The 21,690-nt window shown below is 39.8% G+C and overlaps 1 protein-coding gene across 1 annotated transcript in view; it reads left to right on the top strand.

Moving 5' to 3' along the window:
* The first annotated feature begins 421 nt into the window (after positions 1–421).
* Positions 422–21,690, top strand: part of RASSF3 (Ras association domain family member 3) — a 77,125-nt gene continuing 55,856 nt past the window's right edge. Inside the window, exons 1-2 of the mRNA XM_060777524.2 lie at positions 422–587; positions 12,250–12,374. Of these exons, the coding sequence (XP_060633507.2) occupies positions 467–587; positions 12,250–12,374 (246 nt within the window). The 5' untranslated portion in view covers positions 422–466. The remainder of the gene's footprint in view (positions 588–12,249; positions 12,375–21,690) is intronic.

A 21,690-nucleotide genomic window follows, 5' to 3' on the forward strand; every position in this document is an offset into this window, starting at 1 on the left:
AATAACTAAGTATATTCATGATCGTTTTTTGTTATAGTTTTCTCTAAGCCGCATCTCATTTCCTTCAGCAACCATATTAAAACAATAATATTACCAATTCTGTTAATTCAAGAAAATAATTTCTAAATGGAAAACCGTTGGTTCATAACCTGTGAAAATACGGCAAAGAATACGATTTTAGAAACAGACCTAGAAATGAGTATGCATTTTGCAAAGACACAGCGGACTTAATCTTACTATTGTATAAATAAAATACTTGATAATCTAGTGCTATTGTTGCATATAAAGATAGAGATCTCTGGCTCACCGAATGGGGAGAAGAGGATTTAGGACCAACAGGTGGTCTTGAGACAGGCTGGCTGAGGGTCTATTCCCAGCTATCTGAACAGTGTGTTGATATTTGAGGCGTTTTCTTTCCTTTCTACACTACTCTTTCTACCTCAAGAGTAGCAAGCAGCCTTTAGCAATGGCAATAAGAAATGACATTAACAGGACTATTAGAAGGATAGCTCAGTTTTTTTATTGGTTCCCTAAGGCTTTGGGTAACCCACGAAGAAGGAAAATCAAACTTCTCTGCAAATCTTCTGGTAGGTTGTTCTTTCTTTTCTCGGGGGTGAAACTGAATGATGAAGTATTCATTTTTAATAGATGTGAAGTGCTTTCTTCTGACATCCTGTGTAATATGTTAGTGGTGCTACTTTTAAAGTACCTAATTCTTAAGACATGTACCTAGAACTAAAGGTATGTGAACCTGGCAATGTGTCATGGATACTAAAACTGAACTTAGCTCTTTGCCATACAGACACCAACTCTTGGCCACATCAACCATTATTTAATTATAGAACAACCAATTTGTGTGTGTGTGGGGGAGGGTCATTTTGTTGCTAGTGTCTGTTAATAACTTAGGGATCTGACTGTAGATATAGATCTATTTTCTGCCATATTTAGACAACATTCTTGTCCATCAAGGGGGTCTGACTGTTTATAAAGCTATTGTCCTCCCAACCCTGCTATACGCCTGTGAGACGTGGACTGTCTACAGACATCACATGCGACTCCTGGAACGTTTCCATCAGCACTCTCTCTGGAAAATCCTACGAATCTTCTAGGAAGATAAGCAGACAAATGTCAGCGTGTTGGAAGAAGCAAAGACAACCAGCACTGAAGTGATGGTCCTCCGCCATCAACTCTGCTGGGCCAGCCACGTTGTCTGGATGTCCAACTACCATCTCCCAAAGCAGTGCTCTACTCCGAACTCAGGAATGGAAAACGGAATGTTGTTGGGCAGGAAAAGAGATTTAAAGATGGGCTCAAAGCCAACCTTAAAAACTCTGGCATAGACACTGAGAACTGGGAAGTCCTGGCCCTTGAGCACTCCAGCTGGAGGTCAGTTGTGACCAGCAGTGCTGTAGAATTTGAAGAGGCACGAATGGAGGGTGAATGAGAGAAACATGCTATGAGGAAGGCGCATCATGCCCACCCCAACCGGGACTGCCTTCCACCTGAAAACCAATGTCCTCACTGCGGGAGAAGATGCAGATCAAGAATAGGGCTCCACAGTCACCTACGGACCCACCAGTACACTGATCTTGGAAGACTATCCTACTCAGACAACGAGGGATCGCCTAAGTAAGTAAGTAAATAATGTAAAGCACCTCGCGAGGTGCTTTATGCGCGAGTAGGCCGCGCGGTGCTGCTCCTCCCTTGACAGGCTCATGCTGCCCATCGCGCCTGATGGGCAGCATGAGCCTCGCGAGGTGCTTTATGCGAAAGTAGGCCGCGCGGTGCTGCTCTTCCCTTGGCAGGCTCACGCTGCCCATCGGGGAGGCTGCCCCGGTGCTCCATACAGTCATGCCGGCCACATGACCTTGGAGGTGTCTACAGACAATGCCGGCTCTTCGACTTAGAAATGCAGATGAGCACCACACCCCAGAGTCAGACACAACTGGACTTCATGTCAGAGGAAAACCTTTAACTAGGAAAATTGTGGAAGATCCAGGGTGGGAGAAAGAACTCTTGTCTGTTGGAGGTAGGTATTAATGTTTCAATTGGCCACCTTGATTACCATTTCATAGCCTGACAGTTTTTAGGGAGAGGTGATTAGCTGGCCCTGATTGTTTCTTGTCTGGAGTTCCCCTGTTTTTGGTTGTTGTTTTTTTCCCCCTACAGTTATAATTTTAGAGTTTTTGTAATACTGATAGCCAGATTTTGTTCAGACTAGAAATAGGAAGATTTCCCATTCTCTGCTCCTGGAATTACTGCCTAAAGAAGGTTAGAAAGAACCCCCTCTAAGGGCCCTTCCATACAGCAAAATAAGATATGTGCAATGTGCATAGGAATTTTTTTATTTATTTTTTTTAAAAAAATCTATAGTCCGGCCCTCCAACGTTCTGAGGGACAGTGAACTGGCCCCCAGTTTAAAAAGTTTGAGGACCCCTGGTTTAACCCATTGCGCCTCCTAATTTAAAGAAGTGATTTTGTTTTGTTGTTGTAATGTTCTGTGTTCAACACTAGAGGGAAACCAATCATGCTAATCCAGGTTGTTTTACTAGTTTTTTGTTTTGTTTTGTTTTTTGTCGTGTCAGGAGCGACTTGAGAAACTGCAAGTCGCTTCTGGTGTGAGAGAATTGGCCGTCTGCAAGGACATTGCCCAGGGGACGCTCGGATGTTTTGATGTTTTTAACATCCTTGTGGGAGGCTTCTCTCATGTCCCTGCATGGGGAGCTGGAGCTGATAGAGGGAGCTCATCCGTGCTCTCCCCAGATTCGAACCTGTGACCTGCCGATCTTCAGTCCTGCCAACACAGGGGTTTAACCCACTGCGCCACTGCACTAGTTGAAACCCATGATAGGGCCAGCCTACCATAAATTGGAGGTAACTGGAAGAAGGCACAGAGCAACAAGAACATATGTAGCATAGTTAACCTAGGTTAGAGGTATGAAAATGTCAATCTTGCTTCAATTTCTGAGAAAATAGCAACCTGGTATGTGTGCAATAACTTTTGGTTTTAAACAATTGGTTTTAATAAAGGTTTTAACAAAAGTATTTTTTAAAAATCAATCTGTTCATCTATTTATCATCTATTTATCTTGTTCTGTCTGTATAATACTTAGACCAGCTTGTAATCAAATATTTAAAAAATAAAAATAAAGGATCTATAGCAAGTTCTGTACTGCAGCCGAATTAAACAATCAGGTTGAAGCAGAAGTAAACTAAAACATTTCAAAAAAAACAACAACAATGCAATAGTATTGGTTTACATGACCCTTTGAAAAAGTGGTAAAACAAAATATTCTTTCCCTCTTGAGTAGGGTACCAGAGAACCCTCTGAAGAGAAAAACTCCCACAAATGACTAGACAACTGCTCATATTTTCTCATTCCTTATTGCTACTAAAAGATAAAGACAAGGCCAGCACTATATTTGAAAAAAGGGTTTTTGTGTGTGTCAGGAGCGCCTTGAGAAACTGCAAATCGCTTCTGGTGTGAGAGAATTGACCATCTGTAAGGATGCTGCCCAGGGGATGCCCGGATGTGGGAGGCTTCTCTCATGTTCTCTTATGGAGCTGACAGATGGGAGCTCACCCTGTTCGAAATACCGACCTTTCGGTTTAACCCATTGCGCCAGTGGAGGCTCCATTTGAAGAAAGTGAGGGGTTTGTTCCAGTGGAAAGTTTGGGAGGCAACAGCATGGGGTCTAAAAAGTCAACTGGGTGCCACACAAAACAGCCCACTCTTCTTAACTGATTTAATGCTTTCCAGTTTAGAAGAGGGCAGTGTCCCATGACTAATTTTGAAAAAAGATTAAAATGGCTATTCAATTAGCCCATAAAACCGCATTGCCATATAATGCAGTTTCAGAATTTTTATTTATTTATTTATTTATTTATTTAATTATTTAATTATTAATTATTCGAACTTATATGCCGCCACTCCCCTGGGGCTCAGAATGCATTTTAAAGCACTTAACTGCATTATATGGCAGTGTAGACTCCTATAATCCAGCTCAATGCTGTTAAACTGCATTCTGAAACTTCATTATTTGATAATGTAGATGAGGCCTGGGTGTGTATCTCGTTGTTTAACTCAGGCAGCAAAACTGTTGGGTGGAGATATTTGGAATAGATCTTCTGACATTATGGCTGATATTATGGGAAGTACATGGAACAAATCTCTGTCCCAAGTTAGGTAGAGTTTAAAGATAAGCACATAAGGGCTACTATTAACCAGATAAAGTGATCCTAAAATGGTTGAGATGTGTTCTCTAGAGCGGATTGCAGCACAACAGTTGTATTTGGAACTAACAGGACTTTCCAGGAAGTCTTCAGTGGCAGCTCCAAAATGCATTACCATAATTGAATCTGAAATTTACCAGGCTCAATATTTACTTATTGCAAAAGACAGTACAATATGAAAAGACAAAGATTATCTCTGTTCCGGCAACATCCCAATCTGCTGCTACTCCCAGGCAGTGGGATATCATTTTTGAAACTGGGCATACTTCCCAAATGTAAAAGATTGTGTGTGTGGGCAACAGTGTATGTATGTTTGTGGCTGATTTCCTATTGGCTCCTACTTCCTGAAAACCCCGTGACCTCCCACTGATGACTGATCTAGATCAAACTTGGCACACAGACCCCCACCCCCTATGACCAACAGAAAATACTGGAAATTGACCTTGAATTTTGGGAGTTGTAGTTCACCTGTATTCAGAGAGCATGTGACCCCAAACAATGACAGATCTAAACCAAATCTGGCACACAGACACCCCCCCCCCCTCCAATGATCAAAAGAAAATACTGGAGGGGTTTGGGGTGGGGATTAACCCTGGATTCCAGGAGTTATAGTTCACCTATATCCAGAGAACATTCTGAACCCAACCGACGATGGATCTGGAGCAAACTTGGCATGCAGACCCAACCTGGTCAACTTAGAAAACTGGTGGGTTTGTTTGGAATTGAGATATTATTTTGAGACAGATATTACCAATTACCCTAATTTTAGTCTTAAGAAATTATTTTTGCTAGGTTTTCCAATTTTATTTAAGTATTTCTGTATTATAGGGCATAAATTACATTTGTTAGAGACCAAGAGAAGAGATTGTAAACATCAGAACCATAGTAGTCCTAGGCTAAATCTGTACAAAAATATTCACATTCTTTAATCAGTTGTCCTGAGTTACAGTATCTGGGCAACATCGCATGGATGGAAGAACATTAAGAGGGGTGGTGGTTCTCATGAAGCTTTTCCTTGATTTGAGTCTACTGGTAGCCATGTAGTGGATTGCATTTCACAGTGTTCAACCTTATTTCTCTCACAGTTAGCAGCAACTTCCTGTTGCACACTGGGGGGGGGGGGGGGGGCAGTGCCAGCTAGCTTGTAGAGTCTATCAACAGGTGTAAGTTTAAAACATCCTGTGATTATTCTACATGTTTCTTTCAGTGCTAAATTCACCTGCTCCGTGTGGACAGACTGTGCCAAAGAGGGCAGGCATACTCAGCAGTTGAGTAAGACAAGTCCAGGGCTGATATTCTTATTAATTTTGGGTCTGCACTCCATGCACTGCCTGTAAATTTCCTCAGAATGTTATTGCGTGCAGTAACTTTGTGCTTGGTATTCATACAGTGTTTATATGTAATGTTATTTCAGGATCTTTGGATAAGGTCCACGGAATAATATAGCAGGGCAGAACATAAACAGAGGGTGCATCTACATTGCTGAATTAATGCAGTTTGAGACCACTTTAGCTGCCGTGGCTCAATGTTATGGAATCCTGGGAGTTGTGGTTTGGTGAGACACCAGCACTCTTTGGCAGAGAAGGATCAAGACTTTGTTAAATTACAGTTCTCATGGTTCCAAAGCACTGAGTCATGGCAGATAAAGTGGTATCAAAGCTGCATTAATTCTATAGTGTAGATGCAGCTGGAGATTCAAATGATGATTGATTTTAAAGAGAAATATGAAAGATGTTCTACCAGCACCGATTCTTATTGTTGGCAACAGGTTAAGCATTGTTTTGATAATGTTCAGAGTTACCCTCCATTATGCATATATATTTGAAAACCAAACTAGCTAAGTCAAAACAGGATTTTATTATGAATGTTTATGAAGGTTGGAAATAGGACTGGCAGAATACGAGAACTTGCGCTTCTGAGCAGAAGCAGTCTGGTTGCTTTTATTAGAGCCGGTGCAGCTCAATTATCAGAGTCTGCTTGAACAACATCTGCTGATCTGCTTGCCTGTATAGCTGTGCAGATGCTCTGTGATGGGAATGGCTATATACAAATTATCAAGCAAAATCAAGCTTGGGATGAAGGCAAAACAGATAGCAGGTAGGTGGCAACTTAGCAAAGTGAAGACTTGAGGTTCACATTATCCTTGAAGATGGAACAGGAGTGGCAATGAATGCACGTGGTTTATTCTGCTTGATTTTAGATTTTAAAACAAGTAAAATATGCTACCTCGTAGAATTGTGTTTGTTAGTCATGTTTTGTGTTTCTTATTTCACTTCTTATGTTAAAAGGTAATATATTATGTTCATGCATTTTTTTCCTCATCTGTTTTGCAAATGTACTTCTAAAATCAAGATATCTGTTTGGGAATTGTTGTTTAGCATCGTCCTGGTACCCGAGACAGCCCTTTACTTTATCAGGATGCAACATTTTATTTCAGCAGGCTGTTATATTGTGTGTGTGTGAGAGTATTTCTGATTTGTTAGTACCATGTAAATCAGCATGCCATAGGAATGTTTGGAAGAAGAATAACCACATATAAAGTATTGACAAAATATAGTTTCAAAATGGGATTTGGGATAAGAGAATATCTGTGTCATAGTTGTTGCTGTTGTTGGTGTAGACCTTCAAGTCATTTCCAATTTATAGTGAGCCAAAGGTGGCATCCCATCATAGAGTTTTCTTAACCTTCTTTCTTGTTCAGATAAGGTTTTATCTTATTTTCTTTTGAGGCTGAGAGAGTGTGACTTGTCCAAGGTCACCCAGTGGGTTTCTATGGCCAAGTGGGGATTTGAACCCTAGACCCTGGTATCATAGTCCAGCACCCAAACAACTATACCACACATATTTTGATCTGTGTTATTAACACTGCATTTCCCCTTAAAGTCTAACCATCTATTCCAAAGAGCTTATTTGGGATAAAATACTGAGATAAGATCATGTAAGGAAGGTCTTAAATCCTCAGTTGGATTAAGACCAATCCCCCAAAAATGTCCCTCCTTAAAATAAATAAACAAATATAGGAATCTATCTTCTATCTCTCATCAGAGGCATATGATTGGATTGATGTTAGTTTCTCCAGCATATTACGTGGCAAACCTCTACCCGAGTTTTGTATGGCTGATAAGAATTGCTGCGAAAGTAAATTTTGTGTGCTGTTGTTCCTGCCAATGTACACAGTTAAAGTGTATGATACAAAACATTTACATTTATTTTGGTTGCTCCTTCTGTTATTTCATTTCTGCCAGGAGGAAATTCGGGGCCTGGTACATACATGACTTTGGAAATTCTCATATTGAAATTAATACTGAGAATATATACTTAATAAAATTAGCTATCTAGTCTTGGAATACTGTTTAACCAAAACCCAGTTCTCTAATTTGACTAATTGACACATGGGAGCTCAAATCGGAAAAATCAAAATCAATGAATACAAAATAAATGAGATGCCTAATAGGAGTCTCTTGGCAATCTACATCACAGTATTTATAAAGAAAGCTTTCCAGGCCTTCTCTGACTCAGGCCTGCCAAGGCAACAACAGATAAACAATTTTCTGCAGCTGTATTGAATGCAATCGAAAATATAGTGTTTTAGCAAGAATCAGGTTTTTCTGTTCATAAGGTTGGTTTTGGCAAGATTATGAGTTTCTGAAAAACTGCTTTTATGAACTGGGGTTCTTTCAAGATACAGCATATTATTAAGGAGGAAAATCATAAAACTAGAGAAGGCTGCAGCAGTTTTCTTTTGTTTGAGTCTCTTGTGAAGCGCCGCAGTAGCACAGTAGGTTAAACCGCTAGCTGCAGAAAACTGGTTAACCGAAAGGTTGGCAGTTTGAAGCCGCAGCTCGGGGTGTGCTCCCGGTTTTAGCCCTAGCTTCTGCCAACCTAGTAGTTCGAAAACATGTAATGTGAGTAGATCAATAGGTACTGCCCCAGCGGGAAGATAAAAGGCACCCATGCAGCCAGGCCAGCAACACAACCAGGAGGGGGGTCTATGGACAACAGGCTCCTTGGCATGAAAGATGGAACAAGAGCACCTCCCTGTGGCCAGAGTTGAGCATCACCTCCAGACGCAGAATATGGAAAGAAACACTTTTGCCTTTGTTTGTGTATTGTATGTCATTGTTGTTCACTGTATAAAAATAGGCATTGCATGTTTGCCTCTATATGTGTATACTGTAATCCGCTCTGAGTCCTCTTGGGGAGATAGAGCGGGATATAAATAAGTGTATAATGATAATGATGATGATGATGATGATGATGGTAATAATAATTAAGAGTACACCCCTTCCTCTCCTTTCCCTTCTGCTCTATTAGCTAAGTACAGGCTATTTTTGCATCTGAACACAGTTTGCAACAAGGACAAAAGGGGAAAGTGGGAAGAAAAAAGAAATACAGGGGCATTTTAAAAGCAGCCAAAATGGTGGACAGCTGATTACTAATCGGGACTTTCTCTGCCAATCTGGACACTTGGAGGGTATGATAGAGAGAATTAAGAGAAGTTGATCTACAGGCACTAACAAATGGATCTAGGCCTTAATGGTTCATTACAGAATATATATTTTTCTTTCTTCTATTACATTACACAATCCCTTAGCTGTTAAGAATTTATGGAATAATACAAATTATTCTGGAGGACCACACTTTTCCCACCTGTTGTGTAGTTTATATAACAACTTTTTTGAAGATTGCTAAAATGGCCTAAGTATCTGTAAATACGCATTAATAAACAACTAATGATTCCTTTTACTCCTTGTGACTTATTTTTAAATAACTTGTCAAATGTCAGAATTGATACACAAGAGGTTTGTTTTTGGGGGTTTTTTTTTAACTTTGAACATACTTCCTTGCTTTGTTCCTATTCCTTAACAGCTTTTTCACATAGGAATTTAGTTGGCAAAACTTTTCCTAGCATGATGAGAGCCAGGAAATAACTTTGTCTGAAAATAATAGGTTGCTCTGAGGCACAGTTGGAACTACAAAAAGTAAAGCAATGCTAAAATTAAAAGAAAATGTTGGTGTGATCATTGGATAGTAACAATAGAAAATCCTTTAGATTGGCAAGTACACAAATAATTATATTTGTTGGAGGACCAATTGACTATATAAATATTCATAGAATCATAGAGTTGGAAGAGACCTCGTGGGCCATCCAGTCCAACTCCCTGCCAAGAAGCAAGAAAATCGCATTCAAAGCACCCTCGACAGATGGCCACCCAGCCTCTGTTTCAAAGCCTCCAAAGAAGGATCAACCACCAATCCACCTATTTCTTATGTACCACTGCATGATCCCAAACCATTTGTGGGAACAGAATCATACAATTTAAAACTCAATATTTTTGTATCGCCCAAAAGAAAAATATATATATATCTGAATTTACATTTGTTTTAAGTAGTATCAAATTTAATGTAGGCTCCTATTGGTTTTTTTTAATTAATTAAGCTAAATTTCCTTGACTACTGAGCTTTCCAGATGAGTTACTATCTGCATGCTTTTTTAAAAGCTTATTTGCATGTTAATTAAAATAGCTTTACTAAATTTGATCTGCTAAACAGCTTAGAGCTAAGATCTTGCAAGCAGATCTTAGAAGGTATTATCTGACTGCTGGGGTTTAGCCAAGTTCTTAATTAACCCTTAATTAACTCCCCCATTTAGAAAATAAGCACAATGTTACTAATTCTGGATTGACAAAAAATTAAGTAACTGAAGAAAAGGATATTGAAAGCAAAAAGCAATTTATTTTAGATCTCTTCTTTTAATTTTACCTTTAATATTACTCTCTGTCCCTTTAAGAAAATAATAATAATAATAATCAACTAGAACGTATATCATAGTTCAGGAAGATTGCCATCAGGTGTAGGGGAATATGCTACATGTTTGATGAGCAGACTCAAGAAAATTATTTACAATAATTTTATTTTAGAAAATATAAATTATTGCAATGATGCAGTGGGGCAATTTTAGACACTAGGCTTCTTTTGATTGGAGGGTTTAGAATAATGGAATGACAGAATTGCTAGATTGAAAGGCTCCTCAAGGACCATCTAGTCCAATTCTTGCCTGTGCAGAAAATCTGCAGCTAAAACTTGCCTGACAAATGTCTAACCAATGTTAAATACCATTTAAGACAGCCTGTTCTACCATCCAAAAATATAGGTGACAATGTATATTACTTTACCAACTTCATACTTTATCACTGTTATACTAAAATGGTAGCATGGAGGTGTTATCAGAACCAAACTTTAAGATAAGTATCCAGGACTCCACTTAGCAGAGTGAGTAGATGGTCCCTAAAACGTGTCAGAACTGATAAGCCATTTACTCGCTCTGCTAAGTGGAATCCTGAACGCTTATCCTTAGATTTAGCTCTGATAATACCGCCATGCTACCTTTCCAGTATGCCAGTACATCTATCCGAAAGGTAAGATAGACATTTGAAAAAAATGTTGTTGTGTGTTTCAAGTTGTTACCAGCTTATGACTAAGACATGGAGTTTTCTTGGCAAAGTTTGTTCAGAAGTGGTGTTGTGTTTACTTCCCTGATGGAGTGTGACTTGCCTAAGGTCACCCATTGGTTTCCATGTCCATACAGGGATTTAAACCTTGATCTCAGCAGTGGTAGTTGTAGTTCAGTGCTCAAACCACTGCACCATGCTGGCTCTCTTTGATAACTATAATAAGCTGTAATAAATAAATAAAAACCCATGGGACGTGAAAAACATTGAATACTTCCAACACATGCAATATGGTGGAAAGCTGAAAGCCAATAAATGGTTCTAATTGAGTCAATGACCACACTGAAATCTTACAACTCTTGGGTCAGTTCATTTGTTCAGGCTTTATGCCCTCCTGGATAAATTGAAGGCCCTATGCAGCTAGCCCAGGCATGGGCAAACCCAGGCCCATGGGACAGACGCAGCCCTTTGGGGTCTCATGTCTGGTCCACGTCTGCCTCGGCTCTCCCCTCTCTGGAGCTCTTGCTAGCCACATGTCTCCTCCTCCTCCTCTCCCTCTGGGAAAGTGGTGGGTCACCATCTGCCCAGGTGGAGAAGAGTATGGAGGGAAAGGCAGGTTATTGCTGGAAAGATCTCCAGCAACAGCCTGTTTCCTCCTCTCCTCCTTTCAGCCTGGGAATATGGTGGGCCACTGTCTCCCCAGGATGGAAGGAGAACCAGAGGACTTGGCCGCTGCTTGCCTCATCCTTTTTCCAGCATCAAGATGATGCTGAGAGAAGCACGGCCTGAGGGTGGAGGCAGGTGGCAGCCGAGGGGGCTTTGGAGTACTGTCCGCTGCACTAGTCTTGACCTCCTCCCGGCCTTATGGCCATGTCTTTATGCTGGGAGGACTGCTCCAGGAAGGTATGCAGTGGCTGAGAGCCCTCTGGAACACTCTCAGCCGCCACATGTCTCACGCTTCTCCCAGTGTATGGATGGGCTGAGCTGCTCTATCATGCTGGGAGGACAGCCTGAGGAAGACCCGCCCCCAGCCCTGCCCCTCCTGGCCCTGCTTCACCCCACCCCACCCCCTTCTGGCCCCATTCTCACCCCTGCCTCCTTCTGGGCCTGGCCCACCCTCCCTACTGGTCCAGCCCTCCTAGCTGGGCCTGTAATGTGGTCTCAGAACAAAAATGTTTGCCCATGCCTGAGCTAGCCTCTAGCTTGGAGCTGAATACAGCTCCTTTTTTACAATTCCTTCCAAGGCCTTTGCCCACTCATAGATACTCATAGACGAGGATATGGATCCATAGTGTAAAAGGGCCAGTTCTCTGGCAGGGGTGCAGACTCTAAGGGTGCTGACTTCTCAGGATTTGAATCCAGAGTGTTGATATAGTCATAATGCTAGGGGATTGGGCTTTTTGTCACTTCTGTATTTGGTGCTACTAATATAGCACATCTGACTGGACTTTGTCACCAGGGCTGGAATCAGAGGTAAGGCTAATATTCAGACAGGGGACCTTGACATTTATAGGCACTCAAAGCAACATGGTAAACATTGTATAAACTACTTTGTGTCTTTCAGATTGCAAATACACATGCCATTCTTACTGTCAAGACATGGTGCATCTAGACTGTCAACAGAATGGAAAACCGATGGATTACAGCTCTAGATATGACAGTTCAGCTGACTCTGATGTTGGGACTGTAGTAAGTTTATCCTTACATACCATATTCTTTCTGTTGTTTTTGTTAACTGTCATCAGCTCACCTTTGATCTATTGCAACCTTATGAATCAGAGACTTCCAAGTCACCCTGACATTAACATTAACAGTTGAAGTCTTGCCAGCTCAGGGCTGTGGCTTCCTGGACTGAGTCTATCCAATTGTAATGCGGTCTTTCCTACTGGCTTTTATCTTTCCAAACATGATTATCTTATATAGTGAGCCCAAAAATTTGTGCATAGTATAAGAGTCAAGTCACTTTGGCTCCTATGGAGAGTTCAAGATTGATTTGCCCTAAAACCCATCGATTAGTCTGGCATGACTTGTTTCTGGTCAACATGGATTTATCAGAAACAAGTCATGCCAGACTAATCTGATCTCTTTCTTCGATAGAGCTACAAGCTGGGTAGATGCGGGGAATGCCGTGGATGTAGCGTACCTGGATTTCAGTAAGGCCTTCGACAAGGCATTATCATCAAGTTTGCAGATGACACCAAATTGGGAGGGATAGCCAATAGTCCAGAGGACAGGAGCAGAATTCAAAACTATCTTGACAGATTAGAGAGATGGGCCAAAACTAACAAAATGAAGTTCAACAGTGACAAATGCAAGATACTCCACTTTGGCAGAAAAAATGAAATGCAAAGATACAGAATGGGTGACGCCTGGCTCGAGAGCAGTACGTGTGAAAAAGATCTTGGAGTCCTCGTGGACAACAAGTTAAACATGAGCCAACAATGTGATGTGGCGGCAAAAAAAGCCAATGGGATTTTGGCCTGCATCAATAGGAGCATAGTGTCTAGATCTAAGGAAGTAATGCTACCCCTCTATTCTGCTTTGGTTAGACCACATCTGGAATACTGTGTCCAATTCTGGGCACCACAATTCAAGAGAGATATTGACAAGCTGGAATGTGTCCAGAGGAGGGCGACTAAAATGATCAAGGGTCTGGAGAACAAGCCCTATGAGGAGCGGCTTAGGGAACTGGGCATGTTTAGCCTGAAGAAGAGGAGGCTGAGAGGAGATATGATAGCCATGTATAAATATGTGAGAGGAAGCCACAGGGAGGAGGGAGCAAGCTTGTTTTCTGCTTCCTTGGAGACTAGGACGCGGAACAATGGCTTCAAACTACAAGAGAGGAGATTCCATCTGAACATTAGGAAGAACTTCCTGACTGTGAGAGCCGTTCAGCAGTGGAACTCTCTGCCCCGGAGTGTGGTGGAGGCTCCTTCTTTGGAAGCTTTTAAGCAGAGGCTGGATGGCCATTTGTCAGGGGTGATTTGAATGCAATATTCCTGCTTCTTGGCAGGGGGTTGGACTGGATGGCTCATGAGGTCTCTTCCAACTCTTTGATTCTATGATTCTATGATTCTATGATTTGTCCTTTTGGAAATCCAGGATATCTTTAGAACTTTCCTTCAGCATCACAGTTCAAATGAGTTGTTTCTCTTGCAGTCAGCTTTCTTCATTGCCCAGCATTCACAACTGGACATATAAATTAGAGCCACAATGACATGGCTAATGCTGATTTTCAGATTCAATAATATATCTTTACACTTGAGGATCTTGTCTAATTTTTTCATAGCTGCTTTTTCAAGTCCTCTCTCTCTTCAGATTTTGTGACTGTGGTCTTCACTTTCATTAATGGCTGAGTCAAGGTATAAGAAATCAGACAATCTCAATGTCTTCACCATCTACATACAGCCTCTGTGGTCATTGTTTTTGTTTTCTTAATGTTCAGCTGTAAACTTACCTTTGCATTTTCTTATGTTATTTTCTTGAGTAACTGATCCAAATCTTTGCTCTTTTCTGCTGTTTAACCCAGGGCTTGAAAAGCAAAATAAACATTTCCCAGTTCAGTTATTAACACTTTTGTAAGCATTTATTTTAAATGCAGAGGAGTTGTAGCCCAATCAAAAATGACTTTCAAAACAAAAATAAATGTTTTCCAGGGTAATTTTGAATGTATGGCTTCATTTTACCTGCTCCTCTTACTGGTTAATTGAAGTTTTACAAGGTCTTTAGCCTTCTCTGTCAATGAGTTCTGCTGCTTCGCCAAACTACCATTCCCATGATTCCATAGCATTGAGCTTTAGATGGTAAAGCAGAGTAAGTTGCCTTAATTCTAATGAAGGTGTTAACTGAGAACCTAAAACACCCCAATCATGGTTATAAGATTTTCTTGATGAGAGAACATGGAAAATGAAGTAATAGTTAGACCAGGGGTCACAAAAGAGCATATTCAGTGAATATTTAGTTTCCTGGCTACCATTGCTTGCACCTGCTGAGTCTCCTGATGAAGGACGTAGTGGAAGAGACTTTGCAAGAGGAAGGAAAGGAGGAAATGGCAGCTAGGCAGATCTAATGTCTAGAGAGGCCACACCTAAGCAGCCTGCAACAGGACGGGTCAGCAAGTAGTGTAATGAAGAAAAAATATGTTGAAAGAAGTGTATATGCTTTGGATCTCTTCCTCTTTGTCTGAAGGTCTGGAGGAAAAGATCCAGCCCTGCCACCTGAGAACCCTTACTGTATGTATCAAAAAATCCAAGCTTGATTGTTTTTATGCCCTTTGATAATCCATTCCTGGTTTAGAAAACAGCTTAGAAAATTGATTTGTCATTCAACAATTACCGTATATATTTGAATATAAGCCAAGTTTTCAACCCTTTTTTAAAGCTCCCCCCCCCCCCCCCCCGGCTAATACTCGAGTCAAAGTTATTTATTACTTTACTCTGTTGTTGTTGTTACATTTATTATTTTACTCTGTTTATTATTATTATTACATTTATATTATTTTCCTCTATTATTGTATTACTTTTATTATTTTCCTCTATTATTATTATTACACTTATTATTTCACTCTATTATCAATACATTTATTATTTTATACTATTTTTATTATTAGATTTATTTTTACTCTATTATTATTACATTTATTATTTTATGTTATTATTATAATATTTATTATTTTACTTTATTATTACATTTATTATTTTACTTTATTATTACTGTTATTATTCCATTTCCTATTTTATTCTCTTTGTTATTATTGGAAGGATACATAAGCACATTTACAAGTAAGAAGGTTAAAGTAATAGTTTAATCAGAGTTGAAGAGTCATGTCTCAAATTACAGTTTTATGTAAATATTCAAAAACATTTAACTTACTGATGCCTTAATTAATGTAATTTTTATTGGTATCTATTTTTATTTTCAAATAAAATGAAAGCTGCTGAATTTCCCACCCTCAGCTTATAGTTGAGTCAATATGGTTTTGCAGTATATAGAGCAATTGTTTCCTGGATGATTTTGTCACGTACTCTAAGGCAATGAGAATTTGTAAACAAGGTGGACACAAATGTGCACATTCCTGGCTTTCTCATACCTGTTTGCTGTTGAATAATTTGGGCAAAAAATGCTTGTCTTGATTTATTAACAGCCAAGATTTATTATATGCCATGCAGGACATTTGCCTGTTTCTAACACATGCTCACCAGTTTGGTTCTGAAGTGAGACTGAAGCTTTGCTTCTGTCACTACATGGAAAGTCAGAGAAATGGCCATAATATATGCCAACTCTTCTGTCTTGCTTCTTGAATTCACTGCTTCATTTCTGTCCGTTCTGTCTTTCAGACAGTTTGTATTTACATTCTGGACTTCTCACAGCTACCAGTCAAAAGTTTTATTTATGATTCTCTCCACTGAAATGGTAAAGATTCCCAGTATACACAATGCATAAATGATACATTTCATGTAGGTTTGGCCTTATTCCATCTTGAGTGAAAGCAATCTCTCTCAAGTCTTAACACTGCATGCATGCTCTCAATAGAGCTATTTAACAGCTGCGAAGAGACTTGTGGACTTGAGTTTTGGCAGGACTAGGGTGCTGTAATACAGCATACCATATAACAATTGTTTCTTTTTGAAACTTGTAAAACTGGCTACAAAGGGAGTGTGTTCATGTGCCTTCTTTAGTCATACACTAGCTTTAAAAATATCCTAGTTTCATTTTATCATGTACTCGTTGGCATCAAGCTGCAATTAAAACTACAGTAGTTGTTTTATGAGATAACTAAAACTTAACAGTTCCTGATGGTAGGAATGACACAAGAAAGTAGCCAGGAATTGGTTTGCTAGGTATTATATTAAAGTTTAAGAAGCTTCCCATGGCAAGAATAAGGATTTTTACCCATTATGTTGCACATTGTTACGTGCTTTCCAGTAGAGTCTCGCCTATCCAACCTTCGCTCATCCAACGTTTTGTATTATCCAACGCAGTCTGCCTCGCACCCAGATCCACAGCTGTTTCAATACATTGCAATGTTGTGGTGCTAGATTCGTAAATACAGTAATTACTACATCACATTAGTGTAGTGTTTCTCAACCTTCCGAATGCCTCGATCCCTTGATATAGTTCCTCATGTGATGATGACCCCCAACCATACATCCAGAGAGCACTGTGGACTCAAACAATGGTGGATCTGGACCAAACTTGGCACGGATACTCAATATGCCCAAATTTGAATACTGGTGGGATTGGGGGGGGGGGTTGATTTTGTCATTTGGGAGTTGTAGTTGCTAGGATTTATAGTTCACCTACAATCAAAGAGCATTCTGAACCCCATCTGCACTGAAATTGAACCAAACATGGGACACAGAAAAGGACAGTGGAAGGATTTGGTGGGTATTGACCTTGACTTTGTGGGCTGTAGTTCACCTACATCCAGAGAGCACTGTGGACTTAAACAATGATGGATCTGGACCAAACTTGGCACGGATACTCAATATGCTCAAATATGCTCAAATGTGACCCTCAGGTTGAGAAACACTGTGTTAGTGTGTATTGAATTGCTTTTTCTGTCAATTTGTTGTACACATGATGTTTTGGAACTTAATTTGTAAAATCATAACATAATTTGAGTTTAATAGGCTTTTCCTTAATCCCTACTTATTATCCAACATTTTGTTTATCCGACGTTCTGACAACCCATTTATGTTGGATAAGAGAGACTCTACTGTACTATAACCATATCACTGGCAAGATTCAGCGGAGGTTTGCCACTACCTTCCTCTAAGGCAGTGGTTCTCAACCTGTGGGTCCCCAGATGTTTTGGCCTTCAACTCCCAGAAAGTCTAACAGCCAGTAAACTGGATGGGAATTCTGGGAGTTGTAGGCCAAAATACCTGGGGACCCACAGGTTGAGAACCACTGATCTGAGGCTCAGAAAGTGTTATTTGTTCAAGGTTTCTATAGTTTACCCGAGGTTTCATCTCCATTTTTTGGAGGTCTAGTTCAACATTACCACTATACTATACTGATTCTCTCCCCATATATACACAAGGAGTTTTAAGAAATTGTTCCTTTTTATGTAAATTAAAATGTTTTGATTTCAGTTACATTGCACTGATCATAGTGAATCCATAAAACTAGATGTTTATGTTTTTGAATGGTATATAGCTTTTTTAAAGATAGATACAGACAAATGGTTGAACTTGGAATGTTGACATGCTCAATGAACTTCCTAGAATTCTTAGAGCAATGATTTTTTTTCATTTGATGGACAGTTTTAGACCTCAGTTGAACGTCGCTCCTGCAGACATTACTGGGTTTAGTGACCTAAAACACCAATGTGAGATCTTTTTTTTAATATATCTTTTTGTGCATGTTGCCTGAACTTGTTGGACCTCTATATGGTCCAACAAGTTAAACAGTGTAAGTGTACTTCCTGTATGCAAAGTCATGAAGTAGATGAACAAGTTTTCAGAATGACCATTCATATTTGTAAATAAATGCTAATGTAATCTGATCTAATACACTCAAACTCCAAGTGTTTGATATTTTGCAGAATCAAGCAGAAACTGACATGTCCCTTCTATAGACCTGGATGGGTCCTCTTTATAATGTATAGAGCTTGATCTCTTTAATCTAATTTCAAACCGACTGTTAAAAATAAAAATAATTTCATTTCAGAAATGCGATGGAATTCCTTGTATTATTGAAGAAATATTTCATTACGAGCGTATGAGTGTAAAATTAAATGTTTTGCCAAACTCTGAGGTCATTGTTTGGGTACTATGTTGTGCTATCTAGCAGCTGTTGAAATGCATTGGGAAAAGTTTGTAAATGTTTATTGACCCATTGCAACAGGTGTTGGACATTAGTTTCACCCTAGATGAACAAAAAGTGAATAATCAGATGTAGGATGCTTTTTTCTTTACACAAACATTTCTCTGCTTAAAATATGTTGTTGTTGTTGTTGTTGGTGGAGTAATAATATTTATTTCTATGGCCTTTCCCTAGATCAGTAGTCAAAGTAGCTTACAGGAAGTAGAAAGATACTGTTAAAAATCTACAAGATATAAAGTTAAAACCAGACTAAATAATTCTGTACTAGGGTGACCTACCAATAAAATAAAATATTTTAAAATTCTTATTGCCAGCTTCTAAAAACTGGAATGTAAATAATTTCTATGCAAGACATTTGTTCTTAGTATTATTAATTGATTCAAAGTTTAGTAACTATTGTTTTAAAAATAACCATGGGAGAAAATTATGTTCCTCATAAGATGTAGCATGGGGGGTCGTGGTGGTACAGCGGGTTAAACCATTGAGCTGTGAAACTTGCTGACTGAAAGGTCAGCGGTTCAAATCCATGGAGCGGGGTGAGCTCCTGTCATTAGCCCCAGCTTCTGCCAACATAGCAGTTCAAAAACATTCAAACGTGAGTAGATCAATAGGTACTACTCTGGCAGGAAGGTAATGGTGCTCCATGCAGTCATGTCAGCCAAATGACCTAGGAGATGTCTACGGACAACACCAGCTCTTCAGCTTAGAAATGGAGATGAGCACCACCGCCCAGAGTTGGGCTTGAAAATCAGCATATAAATACTATTTCAAATCATATTTATCAAATAAATGTTTAAAAGTTAGCACCTGCTGAATTAGAGAGCAAATGGCTGCTTTTCTCTCATATTCATTTCTTGCCTTCCACTCCAGACCCAGAAGGATACATTTGACAGCTGGCCTTATTAATGGGGAGAGAGACAAACTTGGCTCCCTACATCACACCCAAGCCTAAAATAGTTGGCTTTTGCCCATCTTGTTGTTAGCAATTTATGAAACAGTCTAATAGATTAAGTTACAGCACAGTATACGAAATAGAATTTCCTGATAATTCTCTATTCTACCTTGCACTTCTGTTTCCTTTTATGCATCTGCACTTCTGACTGTAATTTTAACAACTTTACCTAAAATGTGTACTTTGTTTAAAGCCAAAGCATCTATAACTATCCCAATAACCCTATGCGTGCAGATGAAAGCTACAGTTTTAGGCCTAATTACCAGCTTCACTGAAACAATAAGAAGGGATTATTTACTAGTGGGTCAACTGGTGCAATTGGTTTGGCTTCAACTGTTTAAGGGTCTGATGTGAAGGGGGAAGGTAAGTCTTATTTCATTTTTCCCACAGTTGCTGCTTCAATCTCCCAATGTTTCTTTTGTCACTATTTCCTGTCTTATTTGAGAAAGTGAATACAAAGAGGATAGGATATGATGATTCATCTTAATGAAGTTGCAGAGCTGGAAATGAGCTCCAACCTGAAGATCCTTTTCTCTGAATTATGAAGACCATGAAGAAATAGAAAAGATTGCTTAGCTGTAACTGTAGTTCTTTGAGTATCATCCATGAACTACACCAGGGCTCCCTAAAACTTTTCTACTGTCAACCCCTTTCCGCCAATAAATTTTTATGTCTTGCTTAACAGGCTGATTTTTCTTTTTATGAAGTACAGCAGAAGCATTTTCTACAGAACCCACTGTAAACACTGCACGTTGTTGCTAACAGATTTGTGTATATGTCTAGGTGGCTTTCAGAAACTGTTTAATGTCAAATATATTGTGACCCCAACACTGAGTTTAGAGGACCCCATTTGGGGTAGGGACTCAGAGTTTAGGAAGCAGTATTTCTAGGTGTGAAGACTACTGCAGACACAGACTGCAGCCAGGAAATCAGAAGACAATTACTTCTTGGGAAAAGAGCAATGATCAATCTCAACAAAATAGTAAGAGTAAAGATATCACACTGGAAACGAAGATCCATATAGTTAAAACAATGGTATTCCCTAGCTCTCTACCCAATGGTAGAGAGCTAGACCATAAGGAAGGCTGGGCGAAGGAAGATAGACTTTTTTTTAACTGTTGTGTTGGAGAAACATTATGAGAGTGACTTGAACTGCAAGAAGATCAAACCAGTGCATACTCCAGGAAATGGAGCCCAACTGCTCACTGGAGGGAAGGATATTAGAGGCAAAGATGAAGTACTTTGGCCACATAATGAGAAGACAGAAAAGCTTGTAGAAGAGAATGATGCTGGGAGAAATAGAAGGAAAAAGGAAGAGGGGCCGACCAAGGGCAAGATGGATGTTATTCTTGACGTGATTGGCTTGACTTTGAAGGAACTGGGAGTGGCCATGGCCAAAAGGGAGCTCTGGCGTGGGCTGGTCCATGAGGTCATGAAGAGTCAGAAGTGACTGAATTAACAAAAAACAAAACTAAACAACCCAAGCATCCCATCCCTCAGTGTGCCCTGTCTGCCTTGTATCTTTGGCTATGTTTAGACGGGAAATACAGTGGTTAGGTACTACTAGCAATACACCTCTAGAATAACTCCAAAAGCTTCTGAAGCTGCACTGTGTAGATACAGATAACCCACTTGTGTCCTGAAAGAACTACGATTACAGGTTAGCAACCTCTCCACCAGGTGGCAATTCTGAGCTGAAGTAACAGAATACAATGGATTAACTACATCTGGTTCTAGGGATGGGATGGCCATTCTTAGTCCAGTCCTTTTATAGGTGGAGTGCAAGGAGCTAGTGATTAAACTCTGTTGATTCAACAGTGTGATAAAACGGAAGAGAGATTTTCACAAATGTAAATACTGGAAGTGCTGAAGTGGAAGTTCAAAGCAGTTTTGGCATCTCAGGGTCTGTGCTCTACCTGCTGTGTTTGTGGCAAACCACTTCAAAGTTAATTGGGTGAAAATGTGGGTAAAAAGGCTTTCTCAGAATGGAGTGCAAGCAAGCCAAACCAACCAACTTCTAAAGCTACAGGCATTGACCTTGAGCTTTGTTGATTTACTTTGATTTAAACCATCTGCACTCAAACAATTAAGAGACTCCAAATCTCCGAACAGTTTCCTTCCTCTGATTATAACATGTGCTGCTTGTTACAACACAGAAGTAAACAGTTAATATATTTCATATGGGTGTTAGCCCGTGGCCCCAAACACAACAAAGGGACTTCT

This window comes from Anolis sagrei, chromosome 5 (assembly GCF_037176765.1).
Source record: "Anolis sagrei isolate rAnoSag1 chromosome 5, rAnoSag1.mat, whole genome shotgun sequence".
Classification (NCBI taxonomy): Eukaryota; Metazoa; Chordata; class Lepidosauria; order Squamata; family Dactyloidae; genus Anolis; species Anolis sagrei.